The sequence below is a fragment of the Hemiscyllium ocellatum genome, chromosome 45 (assembly GCF_020745735.1).
Source record: "Hemiscyllium ocellatum isolate sHemOce1 chromosome 45, sHemOce1.pat.X.cur, whole genome shotgun sequence".
NCBI classification, from domain to species: Eukaryota; Metazoa; Chordata; class Chondrichthyes; order Orectolobiformes; family Hemiscylliidae; genus Hemiscyllium; species Hemiscyllium ocellatum.
Genome location: NC_083445.1, coordinates 21130592 through 21158263, shown reverse-complemented (window position 1 = coordinate 21158263; position 27672 = coordinate 21130592). Strand labels below are relative to the sequence as shown.

The 27672-nt window shown below is 43.0% G+C and overlaps 1 protein-coding gene across 1 annotated transcript; it reads right to left on the bottom strand.

Moving 5' to 3' along the window:
* Nucleotides 1-206: 206 nt before the first annotated feature.
* On the bottom strand, nt 207-26813 carry asf1bb (anti-silencing function 1Bb histone chaperone). The gene is made up of 4 exons (XM_060855199.1): nt 26450-26813; nt 25925-26040; nt 17916-18092; nt 207-1277 (listed from the first exon to the last, which is right to left on the bottom strand). The coding sequence occupies exons 1-4, from the start codon at nt 26556-26558 to the stop codon at nt 1074-1076; spliced, it is 606 nt and encodes a 201-aa protein (XP_060711182.1). The 5' UTR covers nt 26559-26813; the 3' UTR covers nt 207-1073.
* Nucleotides 26814-27672: the final 859 nt, after the last annotated feature.

The window sequence follows — 27672 nt, the reverse complement described above, 5'->3', positions numbered from 1 at the left end:
CAAAATAGCTTTTGGCATCAACTCCAAACACTCCTTTCGGCAAGGTTATTGGTGCACCCCTTCAGTTTAAATGATCTGTCAGGTTAAGATCTGCTTCATCTAACAAACATCCCTTACCAAGTTACTGAAGCAAGTACTACCTTAATTGTGCAATAGCTCCTATATAAATAAATATCCAGTAACTATGGCAACAAAAAGGCATCACAGCATTTACAAGTGCTTTTATTCAGACAAAGCAAGACAATACAATTCTACACAGCTAACACTTATAAAAATGGCTGCAGTTTTCAAAACCACCAATGCTGTTGCTTTATAAAGCTTATATTGATTTCAACTTTTTAATCGACCTCTCCCACGTACTGGATGCAGGTAGGTTTGGATCACGATTTACAAAGTACAATATTAAAAGTTACAAAAAAGTTTTTCATTGAACTTGAATTATGCCAGACAGCCAGGGTTCAAAAAGTGTTAAACTTCCAGCTTGGGTTATATGATAGCACTGCTGGATTGATGGTACGTTAGACTGGTGAGTCTGGTTCCTCCACAAAACAGCTCCCAAATTGTTGCTGAGGCTACAAGTTAGGGGACGAATTACTGACCATAACTGCATAGCCAGCTGAAGTTTCGACAGTGACCAGTTCTTGGGGTTATTTTTGAACAGGCATTGAACAGAAAAACATCACATTCAACACAAACAAGACTTGTCCACCCCCCCCACCCAGAATTTATGGACTTACTACACAATAAACAAAACTCCTACAAATACATTCTGTAGTTCAACACTCATAGGCACCAACTGGCTTTGCAATCCCAGAATATTTACCAGTAAAAAGCATTATTGCTCCCTTTGGGCAAAAGCAACCAGCTGAATGTAATCAATGTATCTGGCCCAGTGCCATGAATGGCAATACCATGGCCTCGAATCCATACCACTCCCTGACCCCTGTAGACAATACCACCTCTGGGGGTATTGAAGTTTGACTTAAATACTCCATTGAATTAACTCCAAAAGCTAGCAAACCCTGATACAAAAGAACATTTCATCCACTGTCATCCTTATTCACTGGCAGGTTTCACATGCAATCCATAGAGTTCTCTGGAACAATACTCAGGGCACTTCCTGCTCCAAGTCCTTTCAGCGGTGTACAGGTAGGAGGAAGCATTGCATTTGAACTTGGGTCAACATTCTCAATATCTTCCATTTTTTCTCCAGTGCACTCCCAGTTGATGTGGAACCTGGTAACTCGTGGATTGGAGGCCAAAATATTTCGCTGGAGCTGAAAAGGAGCAAGAGGACAGAATTAACTGCAGGTCACATTTCAGACCTATGTAAGACACTAAATTAAATAGTGAAAAAGCATGAGATATAGCAGCGAACCATTTTGCCCAATAAGAGTACACCATTTAATAGGACCATGACTAATCTGAATCAACTTGTTTGTCTTACCCACTAATTCCCTAGATTCCTTGTTAAACCAACTCAGCCTTGAACATCCTTAATGACCCAACCCTAACAACCCTCTGCAGTAAAACAAAATTCCACAAATTCACTACGCTATAGATGAAATTCTGCATTGCTCTTAAATGGGGAATCTCTAGTCAGATCATGTCCTCTGGTCTGAGATTCTCCTCCAACTGGGAACAACAATCCAACACTTTCCCTGTTAGCCAAAGAACTGAATTGTTTCAAATAAAGTCACCTCATTCTAAAATGAGCAAAAGCCCAACTCATTCACAAAAATCCTTCCATAGCCAAGATCAAACCCATGAACCGTCTGTATATTGCCCCCACATCAGTAAGTCCTGGATAAAACAGGACCAAAAAACTGTACAGTATTCTATCTGTGAACTGATCACCCTGTCCAAATATTTTAGTACTCCCATTTCCTTTGAAAGGAAGACCATTCCACCTGTCTTTCCCATTACCATCAGGATTTGTGCAATAACTGATCTACAAAAAATCTGTACGGCAGCTTTCGGCAATATTATTTATGATATTTGCCAGTTTTGGGCCAGTTGCTTAACCAGTTGTCATCCTCCCCACTTGCCTTCTCACCTATTTACATCACCTGTAAACTTGACAATAGTACATTCACTTCCTTCATCCAAGACATCACTCTGTAAATAACTGGCCAACTGGTCCATGTAGCACTCTAATCGGGATTTCCACCCCGAAAATGTCCCCTTTACCCCAATGTCTTTTTTCAGTTAGTTACTCCTAGCCATGCTGTTAGCCCTCACACTGGGCTCTTATCCAAGTTGCTTGTGTAGAACATTATACTTTTGGAAATCCAAATAATTTGCATCACTTCTTATCCTTTATCAATCTTGCTTGTTAACTCAACAATTTTCAGGCATAATTTCCCCTTGGTGACTGCTTAATTAAATTATGCATTTCTAAAACATTCTACTCTAACAGATGCTGACATTTGCTAATGACAGATTGGCCTATGATGCCAGTTGTTTGTCTCTCCTCCTCTTGAGGAAAGTGTTAACTTTGGCAGTTTTCAATGCTCTGAGCCTTTTCCAGAGGAAAAGAAACTTTGGAAGATTACGATTACATTTATTGTAGCTACCTCCTTCAAACATTTGATGGAATCCATCAAGTCCAGTATACTCACCCATTTTTAGCCACATTAGAGTGATTGCTATTGTTTATTTCCTTCTTAGGGGCAGAAGTTAATGGTTGAAAAGTCACAACTTTAAATATTTAGTTCCCAGCTTTGATCTCTTTGTAACCAGGTCTCTACAGTAGCTGTAAAATCACCTATGTGCTGTTAATTCATTAAATTTTGTTCCCAATGGTGAAGAACCATTAGTTTCATTTTTCACTTAACCCTATTTGCTGCCCGTTTTAATGTTTGCAGACTCTGCTACTTCCAACAACATTCTAGGTATCACTAGATAGAATAGTGAAGGCAGCATTTGGTGTACTTTCCTATATTGGTCAGAGCATTGAGTATAGCAGTTGGAGGTAATGTTGCAGCTGTACAGGACATTGTTCAGGTAACTTTTGGAATATTGTGTGCAATAGTGCTCTCCCCAGGGGTATACTATGAAACTTAGAACATAACAGCACAGCATAGGCCCTTCAGCCCTCAATGTTGCACCAATCTGCAAAACCAATCTGAAGCCTATCTATCCTACACAATTTCATTTTCATCTATATGCCTGTCCAATGACAGGCAGGCCACTCCACGCCCCGGAGTAAAGAGCCTATTCTGATGTATGCCTCTTGATTGAACTTAAAAATATAAGCCATTAAGTATTATTAAATGGCAGTTATAGGTAGGGAGAAAAGCCAAAGAGACAGTCAGATAGGTGGGTCAATTCCAGGAAAGGTAAGAGAGGTAGGCAGGTAGTGCAGGAATCTATGACATGAAGAATGAACAGCCAAATTTCTTGTATCGAGACTGGCTCTAATGCAAAAGACAGATTCTAAAAGACAGTGTTAGGGGACTCCAGCCCAAGCCACAGACAGACATTTGTGGCCAGCAGCAAAAAATCAGAATGGTGTGTTGCCTCCCCGGTGCCAGGATCAAGGATGTCTCAGGGGATGCAATGTTCTTAAGGGGGAGAGGGCCCAATAGGAGGTCACTGTACAAATTAACCAACGACACAGAAGGGAAAGGAAGAGATTCTGAAGGGAGAATATAGATAGCGTTAGGCAGGAATTTAAAAAGCAGGCCAGAGAGTAGTAATATATGGATTACTCCTGGTGCTACAAGCTAAGCAGGGTAGGAATAGGAAGATAGAACAAATGAATGCATTGCTGAGGAGCTGGTGTATGGGAGAAGGAATCACATTCTTGGATTATTGGAATCTCTTCTGGGGTAGAACTGATCTGTACAAGTAGGATGGATTGGACTTAAGTTGGAAGAGGACTGGCAGGGAGATTTGCTAGAGCTGTTCTGGGGGATTTGAACTAGTGAGGAGTAGGATCCAGGGAGATATTGAGGAAAGACCACATCTGAGACTGGTACAGTTGAGAAAATAAGCAACTCAAAACAAACAAGTCAGGGCAGGCAGAGACAAAGCAGAGAACAAGTAGAACTGGAATTAAACTGCATTTATTTCAATGCAAGAGACCTAACAGGGAAGGCAGATGACCTCAGGCATGGTTAGGAATCTGGAACTGGGATATCATCGCAATTACAGAAACATGACTCAGATGGACAAGACTGGCAGCCTAATGTCCCAGGACACAAATGCTACAGGAAGGACAGAAAGGGAGCCAGAGAAGGGTAAAAGTCAAAGTGGTTGTGGAGGGTTGTTTTTCAGACTGGAGGCCTGTAACCAGTGGAGTGCCAGTAGGATCAGTGCTGGGGCCACTATTTCATTTATATGACTTGGGTGTGAGCATAAAAGGTTGAGTTAGCAAGCTCGCAGATGACACCAAAACCGGATTATAGTGGACAGCAAAGGCGACTATCTTAGATTAGAAGAGGATCTTGATCAGATGAGCCAATACCTCATCCACCTGTTTGGTCACCTTTTCAAAGAACTAAGGTTTGAGACACTACCTACCCTTCACATAACTTAACTATCCCCAATCAAGTTATTCCTTTCTCAAAGATTATAAATCCTATCTTTTATAACCTTTTCCAACACTTTATTTACAACTGAAGGCAGGCTCACTGATCTATAATACCAGGGCTGTCTCTACTCCCCTTAAAGGAAGAAAACATTTGCTATCCTCCAGTCTTCTGGCATTATTCCTGTAGACATTGACAACAAAGATCGAAGCCAAAGGCTCAGCAATCTGCTCCCTGGCTTCCCAGAGAATGCTAGGATAAATCCCACCCAGCCCAGGGGACTTATCTATTTTCACACTTCCCGGAATTGCTAACGCCTCCTTGTGAACCTCAACCCCATCTCATCAAGTAGCCTGTACTTCAGTATTTTCAACATTGTCAGTATTCACATTGGAAAAAGACAAATGTTCATTTAGCACTTCCCTCATCTCCTGACTCCACGCAAAACTTCCCACTACTATCCTTGATTGGTGCTAATCTTACTCTAGTCATTCTTTTACTCCTGATATACCTTTAGGAAGTTTGAGGGTTTTCCTTGATCCTATCCACCAATGACTTCTCATGTGCCCTCCTGGCTCTTAGCTTTCTTCAAGTCTTTCCTGCTAACTAACTCAAGCACCCTATTTGAGCCTTCACATCTCATCCAACATAAGCCACTTTCTTCCTCTTGACAAGAAATTCAACTTTAGTAAACCATGGCTCCCTCGCTCAACAACTTCCTCCCTGCCTGACAGGTACACACTTGGTAGCTATTCCTTGAATTAGCTTATTTCAATTGTGCTCACCCAGTGCAGTTTCCTTCCCCATCCTATGCATCCTAAATCTTGCCTAATCATACCATAATTGCCTTTCCCCCATTTATAACTCTTTGCCCTGCAGTATATACCAGTCCCTTTCCATCGCTAGAGTAAATATAAATGAATTGTGGTCACGATCACCGAAGTGCTCAACTAGGTCCAAATCTAGCACCTGGCCGCATTCATTATCCAGTACCAAATCCAATGAGGCCTTGCCCCTGTCAACAATGTGTCAGGAAACCATCCTGCACACATTAGATCAGATTCCCTAGAGTGTGGAAACAGGCCCTTCGGCCCAACCAGTCCACACCGATCCACCGAAGAGTTACCCACCCAGACCCATTTCCCTCTAACTAATGCACCTAGCACTACGGGCAATGTAACATGGCCAATTCACCTGGCCTGTACATCTTTGAACTGTAGGAGGAAACCTACACAGACACAGGGAGAAAGTGCAAGCTCCACACAGAGCCAAAGCTGGAACTGAACCTGGGACCCTGGTACTGAGGCAGCAGTGGCCCTCAATTTTGTAAACCTCTAAGTTCACCCCTCAGCCCCTGACACTCTAGGGAAAACAGGCCTAGGCTATTCAACCTCTCCCTGCAGCTCAAATCCTCCAACCCTGGCAACATCCTTTAAATCTTTTCTGAACCCTTTCAAGCTTCATAACATCCTTCCAATAGGAAAGACCAGAATTGCACTCAATATTCCAAAGGTGGCCTTTAGAATACAGTCCTATACAGTCACAACATAACTCCCAATTCCTGTACTCAATATTCTGACCAATAAAGGAAAGCATACCAAATGCCTTCTTCACTATCCTATCTATCTGCGACTCTACTTTCAAGGCGCTACGAACCCTAACTCCAAGGTCTTTGTTCAGCAACACTCCCTAGGACTTTACCGTCAAGTGTAGAAGTCCTGCTAAGTTTTGCTTTCCCAAAATACATAATTGACGGTTTTTAACTCACTAAGGCTGGCACCCATTCAACAGTGGGTAGGCTCACTGTTAAGCAGGTTAGGGTTATAGTTAATCCTATTGCAAATCCTATTGTTTTTGGATGGTTTAGGCTTTGAGTGTGGGATATGATGGTTAGCCCAAAGGCTCATATTAAGTGGGCCCTGATGCCAATTCCCTCAATTGTTTGAGCTAAAGGGAGAGGTTGAATAGGCTAGGTCAGTTTTCCAAGGAGTGTCAGAGGCAGAGGGGTGACCTTCGATATTTAATAAATCGTGAAACATGGATAGGGTAAATAGATGGCGTTTTCCCTGGAGTGGGAGAGTCCAGAGCGAGGGGGCATAGGTTTAGGGTGAGAGGAGAAAGATTTTAAAGGGACCTAAGGGGCATCTTTTTCATGGAAGGTGGTGTGTGTATATGGAATGAGCTGCCAGAGGAAGCGGTGGAAGCTTTTAAAAAGATATTTTAAAAGGTATCTGGATAGGTGTCTATATAAAGGAAGAGTTTAGACAGATATGAGCCAAGTGCTGGCAAATACAAAGATTAATTTAACATGTTTGGCATGGGCATGTTGGACCAAAGGGTCTGTTTCCATGTTGTACATCTATGACTATTACCACAATAGATGCTTGAATACACACAAATCCTTCAGCATTACATTCTATTTGCTCTCAGAATACCATTTTCTAGATTTTTCTTGATATGCTAATATTTTGACTAATGCCATCAAGTTCTCTCAGGTGAGAAATGTTAGCAAATTTATTTTTGTATGTAAGACACCTATCCATGAGCTGCATAAAAAGCAGTTTTGTACCTCAGCATTCCAACTTGACAGAGGTCCCTCTGCATCCATCTTCAGAGTTCCCAATCCTCCTTCCAAATTCCCCACACTGCTTGAAATACCATGAAATCAATGACAACACTGTTTCAACCCAAAAAACCATTTGCAACTGATGATTGCTTTTAGCTCCACACACAGACTAGTGTTAAAATGTTAATACCTGGATAGGAAAGTATTTTCAAAAGCATGGAATTTTCTTTTCATGAGATTAGTCAGAACAGTTACAATTATTCTAGTTAAAGCTCTGTTTCATTGAATCCAAAAGGGGAGTCAAATGCTCAAGTTCCACATTGATAAATCACAACTATATCTTACTCAATTGCTTGCAAGAAATAGAATTTCTTGAAGCTACCATGTTTTCAGCATTACAACAGCAATAACCCTTAGAAGATCTATTGACTGGAGAGCACTAAGGTATTCATGAAAGGCACATTAAAGTCAGACTTTTAATGGACAGCAGTGGCATAGTGGTCAGCACTACTGCCTCACAGCACCAGGGCCTTGGGTTCAATTCCAGCCTCGGGCAACTGTGGGTGGAGTTTGCACATTCTCCCCGTGTCTGTGTGGGTTTCCTCCGGGTGCTCCAGTTTCCTCCCACAGTCCAAAGATGTGCAGGTTAGGTGAATTGGTCATGCTAAATTGCCTGTAGTGTTGGGTTGCATTAGTCAGAGGGAAATGGGTCTGGGTGGGTTACTCTTCAGAGGGTCGGTGTGGACTAATTGGGCCAAATGGCCTGTTTCCACACTGTAGGGAATCTAATAAGGCCACATCCCTTGCTTTTGAACCTACATATCCCCAAGAGTCTTCCTTGTGCCTCTCCATTTGTTCAAAAGCTCTCTACAGCACTAATTATTCCATTTACCAGGACTCTGGCCCAGCAATCAGTTCACCTCCCAACCCAAGTACATCTCCAGTCCTCAAGTGTTCTTAACCCTCACACCAGGCAACATCTGTGGGTCAACTAGTCAACTGTATGTATTCCCTCCTCCCCCACAAAGCCATATTGTTCTCATGATAGTCTCTCTCCTATTTCCCCTTCCACTTGAACAGCTCCTTGTGCCATGCCATGGAGAGTTTACTTGTCCACAGCTTGCAAGAATCTCAACTGCTGGCACAATTGCAAAGGCCAAGGCTCTGTAACAGCTATCCCTCGAGTCTCCATACCTGCTTATCTGCAGACATCCTCCCATCCCTGCTCCAACCAAATTCAAAAGAACAACTAGAGGGTTGTGACAAGCCCCCTAACATGGCACAATTGATGCAGCTCAACTCCAGCTTCTCAACACTGATCCAAATTTACTTGAACTGCAGAGACCTGCTATAGACAGATTCATCCTGGATCGTCCATGTCCAGCAGCTCCCCCATTGAAGCAGCATCACATCACCTGCCCTGCCATCATCTTAATTACATTAGTATTAATATAAATTCTTCAACTTTTACACTACTAAAACCCTTGAAGTATAGTTTTAGGCATGAGAGAAGAGAAAACAAAACTAAAACCTTACTTTTATTTTCAAGATTAGAAATATCCATTCTGCTGCTTTGTTTAGGCAAAAGCAGCTAAAATAACTTTTTCCTCTGCTCAAGTCCTAGAGCCACTTTCCACAGATGTTTAATCTACCTGTGCAGATCTTGACACTCCAGCAGCTTGGATTGAGCCAAGACTTCCTGACTTAAAGGGAAGAATACCAATGAACCTCAAGAGGCTTCAGCACTCACCTGCAAGTTGCACTCAAAGCCTAAGTCACACTACATTAGCTACTTAAGTACACACCCACAAATGGGGCTAGCTGGGTCACAATCAATTTAGTTCTGGCTAGTTTTCAAACTGCCCTTTTACTGGAAACCTTAAAATTCCTCCTCAAGGGTAGCAACTACACAATTTAAACTGAAGGTTTCAATTTAATTGAAACTACAAAAGTCCTATGGATCAGTAGCACATAGGGACCTAGATTAAAGTTAGGGCTAGATATTGAGAAAGTGTCACTGCCAAAAACCTTAAATTGACATCATTAGCCAGTAGCAAAGCAATGACATTTAGCACACCAGGCTAGATTTATGCTCAAAAAACAAGATTAACATTAGCGCTACACAATCTGAAGCATCTTTCCGATTAAGTGCTAAATTCCAGACATCTTAATTTCAAACGGCTACAGAAGATTTACCCCCAGCATGGTTACAGTACAGTATCAGGTTATGGATAGATAGATAGATAGATAGATAATGTGGTTGCTATCCTAAGAGTGAAAACAGTAGATTTGATAGTCTGAATTATGCAGAATACAAACAGATAGAAGGATCAGTCAGAAGCCACAAGTTTGAAGTGATTGACAATGAAAAAGCCAACATGTGGACAAAGAAAAATTCAGTGGCTGAGAAGCCAAAACACCATCTGACAGTGGGGAAAATATGCTAAATGCTATGACTTAATCTATCCACTTTTTGTTAAGAGCTAAAGACTGTAAACATTCTAGGATTCAATTTAGAGACTGTCCTGGTTAATTTAGGCAAGGTTATAACAGAAATGGGCAAGTCACTTGACATTAATCCAGAACCACAGGCAAATTACATAAGAAACAAACAACAGGTAAGAGTAGACATTGGGCCACTTCAAACGGATGCTGGAAGCCTAGTGATAGGACATAAGGAAATAGAAGGAAAACTTTACAAGTACTTTGCGTCAGTCTTCACAGTGGAAGACATGAGTAATATCCCAACAATTAAAGGGCGTCGGGAGCTGAGTTGAGTATGGTTGCCATTACAAAAGAGAAAGTGCTAGAAAAGCTAAAAGGTCTTAAAATTGATAAATCTCCTGGCCCCGATGGGCTACATCCTAGAGTTCGGAGGAAGATGGCTGAGGGAATAACGGAGGCGTTGGTCGAGATCTTTCAAAAAGTCACTGGAGTCAGGGAAAGTCCCAGATGATTGGAAGATCGCTGTTGTAACCCCCTTGTTCAAGAAAGGATCACGACAAAAGATGGAAAATTATAGGCCAATTAGACTAACCTCGGTTGTTGGTAAAAGTCTAGAATCCATCATTAAGGATGAGGTTTCTAAATTCTTGGAAGAGCAGGGTTGGATTAAAACAAGTCAACATGGATTTAATAAGGGGAGGTTGTGCCTGACAAACCTGCTGGAATTCTTTGAAGAGGTGACAGTAGGTTAGACCAGGGAAACCCAGTGGATGTGGTCTATCTAGACTTCCAAAAGGCCTTTGATAAGGTGCCACACAGGAGGTTGCTGAGCAAGGTGAGGGCCCATGCTGTTCGAGGTGAGCTACTGGTATGGATTGAGGATTGGCTGTCTGACAGAAGGCAAAGAGTTGGGATAAAAGGTTCTTTTTCAGAATGGCAGCCAGTGACAAGCGGTGTCCCGCAGGGTTCAGTGTTGGGGGCACAGCTATTCACATTAAATATTAATGATCTGGATCAAGGGACAGGGGGCATTCTAGTGAAGTTTGCCGATGATACAAAGTTAGGTGGACATGCAGGTAGTACTGAGGAAGTGGGGAGGCTGCAGAAGGAGCTAGACAGTTTGGGAGAGTGGTCCGGGAAATGGCTGATGGAATTCAATGTGAGCAAATGCGAGGTCTTGCACTTTGGAAAAAAGAATACAAGCACGGACTACTTTCTAAGTGGTGAGAAAATTCGTAAAGCCAAAGTACAAAGGGATCTGGAGGTGCTAGTCGAGGATTCTCTAAAGGTAAACATGCAGGATGAGTTGGTGATTAGGAAAGCGAATGCAATGTTGCCATTTATCTCAAGAGGGTTGGAATATAAAAGCACTGTTGTGCTACTGAGACTTTATAAAGCTTTGGTCAGGCCCCATTTGGAGTATTGTCCAGTTTTGGTCCCCACACCTCAGGAAGGGCATACTGGCACTGCAGCATGTCCAGCAGAGATTCACATGGATGATCCCTGGAATGGTAGGTCTAACATACGAGGAACCGCTGAGGATCCTGGGATTGTATTCATTGGAGTTTAGAAGATTAAGGGAAGATCTAATAGAAACTTACAAGCTAATACATGACTTGGAAAGGGTGGACGCTAGGAAATTGTTTCCGTTAGGCAAGGAGACTAGGACCCGTGGACACAGCCTTAGAATTGGAGGGAGTAAATTCAGAACAGAAATGCGGAGACATTTCTTCAGCCAGAGTGATGGGCCTGTGGAATTCATTGCCGCAGAGTGGAGTGGAGGCCGGGACACTAAATGTCTTCAAGGCAGAGATTGATAAATTCTTGATGTCATAAGGAATTAAGGGCTACGGGGAGAATGCAGGTAAGTGGAGTTGAAATGCCCATCAGCCATGATTGAATGGTGGAGTGGACTCGATGGGCCGAATGGCCTTACTTCCACTCCTATGTCTTATGGTCTTAAGATTCTAGGGAGAGGGTAGAAACCACATCATGGCAAGTGAAATTTGAACACTAGTCTAATGTAGCAACTTTTATAAAAACCCAAGTTGTTCACTAAATTTCTTGGAGGAAAATTTATTATTCTCATAACTCCAAATGTACAATGAGCTTAATAATTGTCCTCTGAAAGGCCTATCAAGCTTCTGTTGCATTAAAATACCAGCAAGTGTAAAGAAAGGAATTAAACCAGACAAATCACCCAGATTGACCTTGGTAGTGGTAACAGCAGACAGCAACCAGTTGACCCTGCAAAGATCTGCATACCAGTTTCTGGGGACTGGTGGCAAAACAGACTACCGGATACTAATCAAGTACCATTACAAGGTATATAAAAAGATATGATTTCATGTGCATGGTTACACTCTAGATGCCATCTAGAGTGTATGCCCTGCCGAGTTTTGAACAGTGAGGTGCAGAGTCAACATCGCATGGCATTAGGTCATACATGACTGATCATTACACATCAGTCCCTACCTCAGCTGAAGTATTAGTTTATATATTGAAGACCATTTGGAGGAAGCACAAAGGGCACAGAACATACCTAGTTGGGGGACCTCTGACTGAGCTAACCAAGTCTTAAAACAGACGCTCGACTAGATCATCAGGTCACAAGCCAGCCATCAGCACCAGGCATTCCTAAAAAAGGTGCCAACACTAAAACTACACATGACTACATGCATACCGAACTGCAGATAACATGCAATAGACAGGACTAAATCTACAACCAACAGGTCAGACCCAAGCTCTACAGCCCTGCAACATCCAGTTGCAAATGGAGTATAAAAAAAGGAGTAGGATACTCCACAAATAACCCAACATGCTGGAGGAGCCTCAGCACATTAGTCCAAGAGACTCAAGGTGGTTTGGCTTTCTCGTGGGTCCAACAAAAGTACTGAAAACATGTGCTCCAGAACTAGCACCCAGCCAAGTTATTCAGTGGGCAGCTACCCAGTATTGAAAATGTGTTGCTGGTTAAAGCACAGCAGGTCAGGCAGCGTCCAAGGAACAGAAAATTCGACGCTTTGGGCCAGAGCCCTTCATCAGGAATCTGCAGACCTCACTTTTTACTCGGAGAGCTACCCAGTATTACAGATGACCGTCTGTCTATAGGACGCAGGATAAATCCAACTGATCAATAACCACCATATCAATCTACCATTCCTTTGCTGATCAAGAGAAGGCGTTGCCAACAGTGAGACTAGCCTTTGCAAAGGATAACTTGCTCACCGATACCATGTTGTTTCTGCAAGGGTCAATACTCCTGATGTCATTACAGCCTTGATCCAAACAACAACTGAATTCCAGGTGCGAAGCAAGTGATTGCCCTGGACATCAAGGCAGCACACTCATCGGTATAGCAGGTCTGTAGTTTTCAATCCCATGGTATTTACCCAAGGCATTTTGAACACTGCATCATACAAGGGGGGGGGGGGGGGGGGGGGGAGGGAGAGAGAGCGAGAGCTAAGACAGCTTTTAGAGCCTAGTGTGGAAACACGCCGTTTGGCACAAGTCCACACCGACCGTCCAAAGATTATCCCACCCAAACCCATTCCCCAACATTTGCGCTGTATTCCTGATGAAGGGCTTTTGCCCGTAACGTCGATTTTCCTGCTCCTCGGATGCTGCCTGACCTGCTGTGCTTTCCAGCACCACGAATCCAGAATCTGGTTTCCAGCATCTGCAGTCATTGTTTTTAACCCTGACCAACACACCCCTGAACACTATAGGTCATGCTAAATTGCACATTCACCTAACTTGCATATCTTTGGACAGGTGGTAAGAAAGCAGAACACCTGAAGAAAACCCATGCAGATACAGGAAGGTAAATAGGGGGCTGTGGAAAGGTAGGTGGGATGGCAATAGGTGGATGCAGGTGGGTGGTGATGGAGATTAGTTACTGGAAAAGGCGGAGCAGGTAGGTGGGAAGGAAGATGGACAAGTTAGTCAGGTCAAAGGACAGGAGAGAGGGGGAGCTGTACCTGGGATGAGCTGGGGTGGGGAGATTTGGAAACTGATGAATTTTCTTAAGGCCGTAAGGTTCAAGGCAGAGGATGAGTTGTTCTTCCACCCAGTTTCCCCAGGGTTGCGGAGTCCCAAACTAGAGGGAGTGGGTTTAAGGTGAGGGGAAGATTAAAAAAGGGACCTGAGGCAACTTTTACAAGAGGATAGTGTGGGGAATGAGCTGCCAGAGGTGAGCACAATCAACATTCAAAAGGCATCTGAATGGGTACATGAATAGGAAGTGTTTCAAGAGATATGGGTCAAATGCTGGCAAATGGGACTAGATTATTAGGATATACAATCTGTATGGATAAGTTGACCAAAGGGGTTTTGAGTGGCATTGAGCCCTAGCAAAGCTGGAGCCAATGGGAATAAGGGGAACACTTCACTGATTGGAGTCACAACTAAACAGAAGATGGCTGTGTTTCAGACTTCAGTCCTTAATATCGTTAGAGCTCCTCAACACAATGTCCTCAGCACAACTAACTTCACTTTCTTCAAAAAAGACCTACTGCTATAACATTCGAAGTGGGTTGAGGGAGGAATGCTTGTTGGTATCTGTCTGGCACTCAGCATTTTTCACAGCTTGAGATATCGAAGTGTCCTTGTCCATACAAAGGAAGATCTCAACAACATGGATTTTGTTGTAAGTGCCAACCATGCCACACAAATTTCAAGCAATGACCAGGAATTCTTTGACATGCAGTAGCATTACCATCACCATCTTAGCAGATACTGACCAGAAATGCAATTAGAGTAGCCAGCACTTCACAAACAGATCATCTGGTCAGTATCATCCCTAATGGGGGTGCACTGCTTTACGGCAAGACTTAATCATGAGAAGTATTCCTGAACATGTAATACTGTAGCAATAATCATGAAGTAGTAAAATAAATTATTCCACCGACACTGATATTACACTAACCGACTTCCATGGTAGGAGCATAAAATGCCACAACAATCCACTAATTGTCAACTTTTGAGTTGATTTAAACAGAATTAAACCTCATTGTTCATTTGATGTCAAATTCAGCAAATCAATATGGACCCATAGAACACAATCACAACAGCTTTAAAACTTCACCAGATCATCAGTACTTCAAATAATAACTCAGCATATTTCAGTTACTGAAGAAAGCCAGATTTATTGACAAGAATTTAACTTGAGGCTACTGGAACTTTGTTCAGTGGGGCTTCCACCAGAGTTGCAGTATTATTATAAGGGCTCAGTTTGCTTAAAGAAATTTGAGGGGAATAAAAGCACTAAAAGCCAAGTGTAAAAACAAGGTGCTATTTAAAGTTGAAAAATCATGGAAAGAAAGAAACAAAATCTAAGCTTAGTCTAACTGAATAATAATTTGCCAGTTCAGCAAAACATTCACTTACTGATATTAATCTGACCAGTCTGTAGGTTAGGAATCTCCTCAAACAAGGGTAATAATTGCTTTACCACTTTCAATGCCATGGAACCCCTCCCATGTCCAGATATCATTGGAACCCTATAGCAGACTAATGCCAACCAGCAAACTGCAATGCAAGCCACTCAGACTTGGCAACTTATCCATTTTGCAGAAGTTCACCTCATCCATTACCAGCTATGCCATTTACAATATTTGTCACCACTGTGTAATGCACTTCTATTCAGCATATTCACTCAAATATTCAAACCTAGCAAAGCTTTGCGTGTATAACACTTTGAACCCTATGGGGCCCACTCCACCATTACCAATAAGGCCAGTAGAGTTGTGGAATGACACTAGGGTTGATGGAGTTGTGGCTAGTGATGAAGGATCTTGTAGATTATACAGGGATATAGATAAGCTTCAAAGTTGGGCTGAGAGGTGACAAATGGAGTTTAATGCAGAAAGGTGTGAGGTGAGTCACTTTGCAAGGAGTAACAGGAATGCATAGTATGAGCCAACTGTAAGATTCTGGATAGTGCAGTGAACAGAGATCTTGGCGCCCAGGTACCTAGATCCTTGAAAGTTGCAACCCAGGTTGATAGGGTTGTTAAGGCATATAGTGCATTAGCTTTCATCAGTCAACTGAGATTCAGAACCATGAGGTCATGCTGAAGCTGTACAAAACTCTGGCACTGCCAAACTTGTCGAGTGTCATGCACAGTTCTGGTCAGTGCATTTAGGAAAAATATGGAAGCTTATGAAAAGGTTCAGAGGAGATTTACTATGATGTCATCTGGTTTGGAGGGAAGGTCTTACGAGGAAAGGCTGAGGGAATTGATGCTGTTTTCGTTAAAGATGGTTGAGAGGTGACTTAATTGAGACAGAAGATGGGAGGGTTAGATAGGTTGGACAATGAGCACCTTTTTCATCAGATGACGGCCAGCACAAAGGGACAGCTTTAAATTGAGGGGTGATAGATATAGGTCAGAAATAATTTCTTCACTTAGTAAGGGTGTGAAGTGCACTGCCTGCAACAGTCATTGATTCACCAACTTTAAGGGCATTCAAATGGTCATTGGATAGGTATATGGACAAGAATGGAATAGTATAGGTTAGATGGGTTTCAGATTGGTTCCACAGGTCGATGCAGAGGGCCGAAGGGCCTGTACTGTACTGTAATGTTCTTTATTTTCTATTAGCCCCTGAATATCTATATGCTGGTAGAAGATTCAATTTACACTTGATATCAAGTGCCACTCTTTGCATTCTTCCTCAGTTTTACTTCCTTTTCACTTCAATTTGCTCTGGTTATCAACTGACCTGAAATGCATCCACACCTTGCTGCATCATATTTGCCACCCTCAATGGCTTGGATTCCCTGACATTCCCTGAGATGGACTAGCGCTGTAGGTCAAATTGGATGAGGTCAGAAACATTTACAGGTTAAAACGTTTAAGGAAACCAAAGCTAGAAGTGTCATGAAAGATTAAGGTGGAGATGACAACTATCATGGCAACCGGAGATCTGGCTCAGCAGGACTATTTACTATCATTCCTGTACACATATTAAACAGGTAGAAAATAATACAAACTTGTAGTATTTATTACTATGGACTGAGATAGTAATAATAAGAGAGCAATAGAAGTTTGTGCATCATGTTTGAGGAATTTCTCAATCGTAGGTTTCTGCTCCAAAAGGAAAAGAAGCATATATGGTTCTGAGAAAAATGAAACTGATGTATAGGGGTATTCTGGGCAACAGGCTATAGCAAAGCAGAGGTAGAGATGGAAGAGGGGAGCATGGCTTTTGGAGATGGGGTGGAAAAAAGAAAAAGGCAGGCCATTTGGTTTCCATAGTCTAGTTATTTATGATATGCTGATTCTATATGAAATAAATGTTAGCATGCTGATTGCTGACTAATGGTAAGATGGGCCAAATGAGAAAATAAATTGCAAAAAACTTATCGACAGCAGCTACAGAAATGGCTCCCCTTAGAAGGACCCAGAGGACATTGACTGAAGATCAATGACAGAAGACAATGGTAGATTTTTTAAAAATATAAACAGCCTTCCCTGTTCCATAGGAATTCAAAGCATCTGCAGTACTCAACATACTGAAAAGCTGCCTTTGAAGTTCAAGTGAGAATCAGACTAGATGGAACGCATCTGAACTGGATTCCTCAATAAGTGACAAATGAGTCACATCAACCAAAGACATAATGGAGTCTATAATAAAGGAGTCTACAAACAGAGAAACCTACATTATCTGAAGGAGATCTCAAACATTGCGTCAAAGAGCTGTTTCAACCCTGATCACGTCTTTTGTTTACAGGTTCGATTAAAAATGAACACAGCTCACTGAAATGCTGCTGAAAACAGTCCTGGACAGCCTAGGCACCCTCTACAAATGACTGACATCCTGCTCTCCCTCTTTCCCTACATTTTATCTGGAGTTCTACACAGGGGTGTACCCTGAACACTACCCCACCTTCCCAGAAAATCTCTCCAACATTGTCCTGTATAGGACAAAGGTGGAACCTGTCAAAATGTTGCAGTAAAAGGGTGTCTGTGTGCTATTTGTAGATTTACTCCCAAAGGCAGCAGCAGTCCGGCTGCAGGGGGAGGGGACAGGAGCAGAGTCTTAGGCGCACTCTGCTTTTGCCTCTTCTCCTGAATGGGGAGCAGACTTCACAGAAAACTCAAGAGCCCCAGAGGAAATCAACTGACTGAATAATCAATTACCGAAACAAAATAGCACCCGCCCATCTCGTTCAGATAATAGATATTCCAGTGTGTTCTGGAATAAAGACAGCAAGGTACATTACTTAAGCATATCTGATGTATTAAAATGCTTTAAGATGCCTGCAGGGCTGGTAAAGTAACTAAACCAACACTATTAGGTTGAGTGACTGATGCATCAACTCTTTTCACTCAGGTGGAGACCACAATTTTATGCAAAGCTTACCTTGGCATAGTCAGGTTTCATTGGTGGGTTCTCTTTTAATTCAGGGTCAGTGTATTCATTATTCACATAATATCCCACACGAATAAACTCTTGATCTCTGTACGTGCAGGTAATCAGCACCACAGTGACACCAACTGCATCAGCATCTGGAATGAGGCTTGCATTTGGGGCATCAGCCTGGAATATGGAAGAGATGACAATTAGATCAATACAACTCAAAGCTGTGCAAATATTGACCAATCCTCAAGTACAGACCCTTAGCTGTTTTCTGTAAAGACAAGCCCAACAAGGTAACTTGTTATCCAAGATCACAGTCCTTCACAATTCAAATCCTGAGGTATTTAAATTTTCTTCTGAAAAACTACTCTGCCTCATCTAGTCAGTTCTGTTTTACACCTCCACCTCAAGGCATGGTCTTCGAACAAGCTGCTTGGCTTGAAGTAACATATACACAGCTGACGTAAGCTACATTTGAAAACTAAATTGCATTTTTAAAAGGCCATGAACCCAACATCTCTTAAAATCTCTTCAGATAAGGGCATCACTAGTAAGGCCAGCTTTTGTTGTCTATTCCTTCCTGTCCAGTTTGCAAATGTAGACATTTGAATTTAAATTTGCCTGAAAATGCTATAAACACAACCACTCGACAGTGCAAACAGCCATACAAAACAAGGACAATTATGAAACAGTTGAAAGCAAATCCAGTCTCAAACTGAAATCCAGGACCAGGAATGCAGACTATAGACAAGTGAGCCTGACATCAGCAATGCACAATGTTAGAGGGGATCCTGAAGGACAGGATTTACATGTACTTCAAAAAACAAGGACTGACTTGGGATCGTCAACACGGTTTTGCGCATGGGAAATGGCATCTCACTAACTTGAGTTTTTTTTTTGAAGTGAAGGGGATTGAATGAGGCAGAATGAATGTTGGACTTTAGTAAGATGTTTGACAAGGTTCTACATGATATACTGATTAACAAGATTAGATCACTTGGACCACTAGCTATTTAGATAGAAAATTGGCTTGAGGATAGCTTTTCAGACTAGAGGCCTATGACCAGCACTGTGCTACAGTGATCGGTGCTAGGTTCATTTTTTTTGTCATTTATATAAATGATTTGGATAGAAACATAGGAAGGATGGTTAGTAAATTTACCAGTGACATCAAAATTGAAGGTGCAGTGGACTGTGAAGGAGGTTACCTCAGATGTGCTGAGGAGAGGCAGATGGAGTTCATCTAGATACATGTAAGGTGCTACATTTTGACAGGGCAAATCAGAGCAGGACTTCTATACACTTAAAAGTAAGGTCTGGGGAGTGCTGCTGAACAAAGGGACCTTGAAAGTGAAATCATGGATAGACAAAGTAGTGAAGACAATGTTTGGTACACTTGCCTTTATTGGTTACTGCATTGCATATAGGAACTGGGGGTCATGCTGCAGATGTACAGGATATTGGATAGGCCACTACTGGAACACTGCGTTCAGGAGAAATGAGGACTACAGATTGTGGACATGAGAATCAAAAGTGTGGTACTGGAAAAGCACAGCTGGTCAGGCAGCATCCGAGAAGACATTGAGCATATGCTCATCAGGAAGACTGTATTTAGTTCTGGTCTTGCGATAGAAAAATGTTGTTAAACTTGAAAGAATTCAGTAAAGATTCACAAGGATGTTGCTAGGATTGGAGGGCTTGAACTATGGGAGAGGTTGAATAGACAGGGGCTATTTTCTCTAGAGTGGCAGAGATTGAGGGGTGACCATATAGAGGTTTATAAAATCTGAGGGGTGTGGATAGGGTGAACAGTCAAGGTCTTTTCTCCAAAGTAGGAGAATCCAAAACTAGAAGGCTAAGTGCCTTCCAAGTTCCCTCACATTAAGCCTAAGGGGCAATGTTTTCAGAGGGTGATGAATGTAAGAAATGAACTGCCAGAGAAAGGTTGGAGGCTGGTCAAATTACACATTTAAAAGGCACCTGGATGGGTATACAAATAGAAGAATTTGGAGGTGTATGGTCCAAATGCTGGCAAATGGAACCAGACTGATTTAGGATCTGGTCAGCATGGACGAGTTGGATTGAAGGGTACAGCATGGAAACAGACATTTCTGTTACTGTTAAAAAGGTTCATCCTCTCAGCTGCCACTCCTTCAGCACTTACCCTGCTATTCAGGAAAGGTTCATTCCTTGAACCATGAGGTTGCCGCTGTACCTGTTCTTGCTGCTCTCCTTTTCCACAGGCAGGCAACAGGAGAAAGACGGAGAGAGAGACTGGGAGAGATAGACAAAAACCAGTGGAGGGGAAGCTCATCCTAGTCACCCCAACTCTCCTAAACCTCAAGGCACTGCCTCAAATCAGTGGAAAAGACAAAGTGAGCAGCTCATTTGCAACTGTGAATAGCCTGAGTACCTGCACTGTCTAGTGTACTGTGTGCAAGAGCTGCTGAGATTGCACACGATGTCAGTAGCAAACATGCCCTGTCATCAGTTGACGTGGAGAAATTTGAACATGTGCCCCAGAACAGTAGCCTTGGCTTCTAGATTGTGAATAATCTTGTTATATTTAAGGCTCCCACAGAAATTCTTGGAGCAGTTGGAGGAAAGAATCAAGGATTATGGAGAAATGCTGGATGTAGGTATGAGTAATGTCAGATCAGCCATGACCTTATCAAATGGTGCAGCAGACTACAGGCTGAATAGTGTTCTCCTGTTCCTATTTCTTATGATTTTGCAGATGTTACCATTAAACACTCTTTCCTATCTGTTCACTTAGCCTCTGTTTACTTAGGCAGTCAAACTCTGTTGCGTTGGGAGACTATTGCCAAATCGAAAAGGATCATCTAGGAAGACCTCTGTTGAAGTGGATGAAGCTTCAAGCATCAACTGCCTGCCCTATAAATATCCAAAATGTTCATTTACTGAACATAAAGAAGTTTGCAGAAAAGACAGAACGAGAACCCACATGAAAACCTTTTCATGAAGTTATCCAATTTGGATGACAGTTCCTAATAGGCTATTGGAAACAACAGTAGCTTTTAATGTGGAAAATCAGAGATACGACAAATAATTTCAGCAATATGGAGAGAAACCACAGTACTCTGAAAAAGTCAACATAAGCAATAGGTTGCATCATTGCTTAAAATTGTACCATTTGATCAGCCTTAATTCCTGCAGTATACACATTTAGCTATCCACGATACCAGTCCTACACAACCACCACAAGCACAATCTTAATGCAAAAGTTTTAAGCAGCACCACTGATTACAGCCAGTAATCAGCAGCAATTTTCAAAGGCTGATTCATGAGGATAAAGAAATAAAAAGGAATGAGGTTCTGCCTCAGCCAATTTTATTAAAAATATCACTTACATATTTTGTAACTGGAATACAATCAGCAAGGTCATAACATCAGATCACATTTAACAATGTTAATGTGCAGCTGAACAGTTTTATTCGTTCAGTTGATACTCCAATATAGCATCTTTCAGTTCTGACAATACTGTTCATGAAATAATTCAAGGCAGAGCATTCAAAGCTCAAAAGGACAAGCTTTCACTCATTGATATTAATTATCAATTTGCCAAGATTCACTTAAAACCAACAATGTTGAAGAGATGTTAGAGGGTGCATTTGAGAACCCAGCATAAAAGCACATTGAAGAAAGCCCCACATTGTATCCAGCTTATGCTGGAAGTCACAACAGCTGCAGTGCACAATTCAATCTGGTGATACTGGACAACAGCATCCAGACATTCTTCAAACTTTCAGGTCAACCAAGATCATGAGAGGGTATTAGGTTTGCAGAAATATTGTTCAGTTCATGGTAAAAAGGCATTTCTTAACTCCTTTCTGCTGCATCCGGCCAGCTACATTAAACCTATGCCACCTGATCAGGAACCATATCGGAGTCCCTCAATTAGAAACATCAAAAATCCCTCGTCTCTGAATCTGCCCTCAGTTAAGTTTCCATTCAACTTCCTTGATTTTCAGAGGAGTTACTTTGAGAAAGCAAGTAGTAACAGATAAGGAAGTGTAACTGCATTGTTAACATCCTCTGGAAATCTTAAGAACAAAGTACCACATGGAAAGTATGGGCTCAGTGTAGGGATAATTTTAATTTGAGAACTGCCATTACTGGCTAAGCAAGCATTTATTGCCCACCCCCAATTCCAAGTTGCTTAACCAGTACTCAGAGCAGTTAAGTGCCATGTGACAATGCTGCTCCTTTAACAAGGTTGTGCTGTCCTTGATTTTTTCAAAAAGTGTTTCAAAAGACAGTTGAAATGTCTGGCTTGATCTACTTGAAGAAGCTCTTAAGTTTTTAAAAACATGAAAGGGGAGTGACCAGTGCTCCCAGCTCAGCTTTTCTCTAGTTCGGTTTTAGCAGTATGGCTGTTCAGAGCAAGCAGTCAGTTTGAGGCTGCTCGTCAAAGAAACAGCTGCATGGAAAGTGGTGCTTCCATGCTGAATCTCTCATCTGACTTCACTTGTAAGATCCTGCGTTTGATTTTACTTTTGCCAAGGTATGTTTATGGGGATTGTTGCAGAAATTTATAACAGCATCATTAAGTTGACATAATGTTTTCACATCAGTAAAGGTAAACTATACGCAGTTCTCTTGTTTGCTTCATTTGGTAATTTTGCAAATAAAGTCTGTTTGGTTTAAAACTAAGTGACTGGAATATCCACTCTACATCTGGAGTTAATATTTCATGCCAATTTTTGTTGTGAAGTGGAGGCTAGAGAACTGAAACATTGATGCCTTGAAACAGTTCACATTACAGAAGAGAAAGTGTTGGAAACAAAAGTGGATAAATTTCTAGGACTTGATCAAGCATATCCCAGGATGTTGTAAGAAGCCAGGAGAAAATTGCAGGGACCCTTGGGTGAGCTGCAGGGTGGCTTATGTTGTGCCTTTAAGGCTGCGAGGAGAAGCCTGGGAACATAGACATGTCAGCCTGACATTGTTGGGCAACATTTGGAGGCAATTCTGAAAGACATAATTTACATGTATTTAGAAAGACAAGGATTGATTAGGGATAGTCAGCATGGTTTTGTGCAAGGGAAATCATGTGTCTCAAACAGTATTTTTGAGCAAGTGACCAAAAAGATTGATGAGAGCAGAGCAGTAGACATTGTTTACATGGACTCTGGTAAAACCTTTGACAAGGCACAACATGATAGACTAATTATTCAGGGAAAGTTTGTCAATCAGATAAAACATTAGCTTGATGGTAGGAGACAGAGGGTGGTGGTGGAGGGTTGTTTTCTAGACAAGAGGCCTGTGATCAGCAGTGTTCCACAGGGATCAGTAGTGGTTCCACTTTTGTCACTTATATAATTTGGATGAGAATATAGGAAAAACTTAGTATGTTTGCCGATGACACCAAGATTGAGTGATGGGAAAGGGCAAGGGACTGTTCTATCAACTACAATGGGTGGGAAATCAGTCATGGAAGCAACAATCCATGTCAGCAGCATGGGATGGAGTCTTGCAGGACGTGGGGTATGACATGCTGCAGTGAAGGTAGCTTTGCGAGTCAGTGACTTGCAATGAACAGTTTATTCCCCAGAATGGGGACAGAGGTCAAGGAAATGGGTGGAAACTGAAGGCAAAAGGAATTAAGAAAAGGCACCAAAGCAGTTGCTCATGTATTGGGAAGTTATGGGAGGAGACCAGTGTAAGACTGGAACAAGCATTGTTCCATATACCCCTTAAAGAGGCTGAGGATAACTGGGACCCATGCAGTTGCGCATAGCAACTCCTTTGACTTGGCAGAAGTGAAAATGAATTAGAGAAATTGATCAGTGAGAAAACAAGTTCAGCTGGGCAGAGGTGAGTGGTGGAGAATGCAGATTGTTCAGACCGGTGGTCGAGGAAGAAGCTGAAAGCTCTCAGGCCATCCTAGTGGGAACTTGAGATCCCTGGTCAATAGGGGGCTGTTAGGGTCAGGGAACTGGAAATTGTCAATATGGTGGAGGGCATCACACGGGTAGACAGGATCTGGACTAGAGGAGAAAGGATGGAGTCAAGGTCAAAGAAAATGAGCTCAGTGGGGCAGGAACAAGCTGATACAACAGGGTAAAAACCATGACTGCAGATGCTGGAAACCAGATTCTGGATGAGTGGTGCTGGAAGAACACAGCAGTTCAGGCAGCATCTAAGCAACAGCGAAATCGACGTTTTGGGCAAAAGCCCTTCAACAGGAATAAAGGCAGAGAGCCTGAAGCATGGAGATATAAGCTAGAGGAGGGTGGGAGTGGGGAGAAAGTTCACGACATGGTTGAAGAGCTTCAGGGCAGAGGAAATGACCTGGGAATTGCAGTGGGATACAACAGGCCTAGCATGGCCAAATGGTTTGTGGATTTCCAAACACAAGTTGAATGGTTTATTTCACTGGCACCCTACACCCACTACCCCCAGCAACCATCCCACCCAGTCAACCAGCCATACATAAAGGCCATCCTCACCACACTAACTCTGAAGGAAAGTCATCTAGACCCAAAACATTAGATTGCTTGCTCTCCATGGATGCAGTCTGACCAAATAATTCACTTTTGGGCATATTTCATATGTTTTCTAAGTAGTAATAGACAGTCTACATACCGTAGTAAAGTTAGATGTACAGCATGGAAACAGACCCTTCGGTCAACCCATCCATGCCGACCAGATGTCCCAACCCAATCTAGTCCCACCTGCCAGCACCCAGCCCATATCCTTCCAAACCCTTTCTATTCATATACCCATCCAAACGTCTCAAATATTGCAATTGTACCAGCCTCCACCACATCCTCTGGCAGCTTACCCCACTCACAAACCACCCTCTGCGCGAAAACATTACCCCTTACGTCTCTTTTATATCTTTCCCCTCCCACCCTAAACCTATGCCCTCTAGTTCTGGACTCCCCGGCCCAGGGAAAGGACTTTGTCTATTTATCCTATACATGCCCCTCAATTTTGTAAACCTCAATAAGATCACCCCTCAGCCTCAGACACTTCAGGGAACAGCCCCAGCCTGTTCAGCCTCTCCTCATAGTTCAAATCCTCCAACCCTGGCAACGTCTTTGTAAATCTTTTCTGAACCCTTTCAAGTTCAACATCATCATTCCAATAGGAAGGAGACCAGAATTGCACACAATATTCCAACAGTGGCTTAACCAATGTCCTGTAGAGCCGCAACATGACCTCCCAACTCCTGTACTCAATACTCTGATCAATAAAGGAAAGCATACCAAACGCCTTCTTCACTATCCTATCTACCTGCGACTCCACTTTCAAGGAGCTATGAACCTGCACTCCAAGGTCTTTGTTCAGCAACACTGCCTAGGATCTTACCATTAAGTGTATAAGTCCTGCTAAGATGTGCTTTCCCAAATGCACCACCTCACATTTATCTGAATTAAACTCCATCTGCCACTTCAGTCCATTGGCCCATCTGGTCCAGATCATGTTGTAATGTGAGGTAACCCTCTTCACTGTCCACTACACCTCCAATTTTGGTATCATGCTTGCATCCAAATCATTTATGTAAATGACAAAAAGTAGAGGGCCCAGCACCAATCCTTGTGGCACTCCACTGATCACAAGACTCCAGTCTGAAAAACAACCCTCCACCACCACCATCTGTCTTCTACCTTTGAGCCAATTCTGTATCCAAATGGCTAATTCACCCTGTATTCCATGAGATCTAATCTTGCTAATAGTCTATGGGGAACCTTGTGAAGCACCTTACTGAAATTTTTGTTAGTACTGGAAAAGACATCCAGTTCTGACTGCAGCTTGGTGCTGACGTTGCAAGAACAGAAATGCCAGAAAATCAGCATCAGAAAGACAAACCTGGAAGCAAGCCAGTCAAAGCAATGCAGGCCCTAGGCATGATGGACACTTACCCAAAAAGAGCCCTCAAGGAGACTGAAGGGGTTGGCAATTATAATACTAGAGTATACATTACTACATCACCATACCATTTCTCCCCATCAACACAAAATGGAAATACATCCCACTTGTACCTGAAACACAAACATGTGACGGCCAGCAGGGACAGGTCCCACCAGAACAGAGTCCAACACTTGGTCATGCTCCTCACTCTCTGCAGAGCCCACATAGATAATTTTCCATTCTAGATCTGAATGGGAAGGGGAAAAGGAGAAAAACATTAAATTAAAAAAGTAAAGTGTAGATCTGGTTGGGGAGGATGGTGAAAAAGCAAAGCATAACAAAAACAGAATTAAAGGAGAGCTTAATGCAAAACTTGCTACAAGTAAAAAGGAGGGAAAAGAGCGGAATAACGGCGAGCAGTTAGGAGGACGCAGACGAAAGGCGTACAGAGAAAGTGCAGCAGAAGCAAAATAAAATAAAAGAATTCGAAACTAAGAAGATAGCTCGATGCAACTGACAAACAGCAGCAAAAGCTGAGAGATGGCGAACAAGAGAAAGGCGCGCGCGGCAGAGCCGCTGATTGACAGCTCCATTGATGAGGCCGGCCACAGCCCGGGGGGGCGCTGCCATCCCCTACCCGCCCATCCCCCACTCACCATCCGGCAGGTCCTCAATACACTCGAAGGTGATCTCGAACTGAAAGGGGTTGTTGAAAGGAGAGGGGTTGTCCAGGACTACCACATTTAGCACCTGTACTTTGGCCATGGCGGAGGAGCCGCCCCCCGCCCAGGGAGGGGGGGCGAAAGGTGACTGTTAAGGTAAAGAAAGGACTCGGTGTCCGGCCTGTTCCGTGACGCGATACCCCGCTCTGTCGTCGCTTTCGATAGTCGGCCGCAGCTGTCCAACGGTTTCGTCCTTCCTTCCTCCGGCCTGCCCGCTTTTTTTTTCCGCGCTCTCTAACGTCCCGCTCTCACCGTCTTTCACAGGCGACACTGACACTATGCGCGTCCCGCCAACCACCGCCTCTATTTATAACCGCGTTCACTCTCGCGAGATCTCCTCGTGGGACATTCGCTTAACTTTATTTATAAACAATCCCGGCGCATGGCCACACCCCTCTCCGCCCCCGCACCAGCAGTCCCCGCCTCTCCATCACAGACTCCGCCCATCCCAGCTGACCCCACCCTTCACTCATTTGACCCTGCGGTTCAAGCACACAGACCCCGCCCCTCACCAATTGTCTCCGCCCCCTTCCAAGGGTCCACCCCCCACATAGACCCCACCCCCTCACACACATACCTGCCCCTTTCCTTCTTAGACCCCGCCCTTCATCTAATAAGCCAGCTATCACACCTAATACCTGCACCTCCACACAGATCCCGCCTCTTTCCAGCTGTCCGCGCCCTTCACCCACAGGGCACATCCTCAGACACCACGCCTCTCAGTCAGACTCCACCCCTTTCCCATTCTGAAAAGGACCGTTTTCACACCATGGATGCTCCCAGTGTAGAGATTGTAATGAGGTCAGCCAGGCGGACCTCATAGAACATGAGTTCCCTGATTGGAGCTGCTAACCTGGTCCAATCAGGGAGCCCTGGCTGACAGATATAAACAGGAGTGTCAGAGGATCTGTTCTCTCTGACACCTGGCTCTGAGGGAACTGAATCAGTGTCAAATACTATGCACAGCAAATAAATGGTGATGCAATGACAGGATATTGGTTTCAGTGGCGTTATTTCAGTGAGACCTGCTGAGTTTTTCCAGCAATTTCTGTTTTTGTTTTCAATTACAATTTGATTTGCTGTGTGGAACAGTGAAAGTGAACATTGTTAAGAAGTTGCCTGTAGGTGTTGTTGACTTATTCCTCAGTAATGATTTG

What these genes read in the sequence shown, in the direction of transcription:
- asf1bb (XM_060855199.1), bottom strand. Translation starts at nt 26,558, where the DNA reads ATGGCCAAAGTACAGGTGCTAAATGTGGTAGTCCTGGACAACCCCTCT. An exon ending in TATTGAGGACCTGCCGGATG is followed by an intron (nt 26,041 to 26,449) that starts GTGAGTGGGGGA and finishes CTTCCCATTCAG; the next exon opens with ATCTAGAATGGAAAATTATC. An exon ending in TGAAACCTGACTATGCCAAG is followed by an intron (nt 1,278 to 17,915) that starts GTAAGCTTTGCA and finishes GCTCCTTTTCAG; the next exon opens with CTCCAGCGAAATATTTTGGC.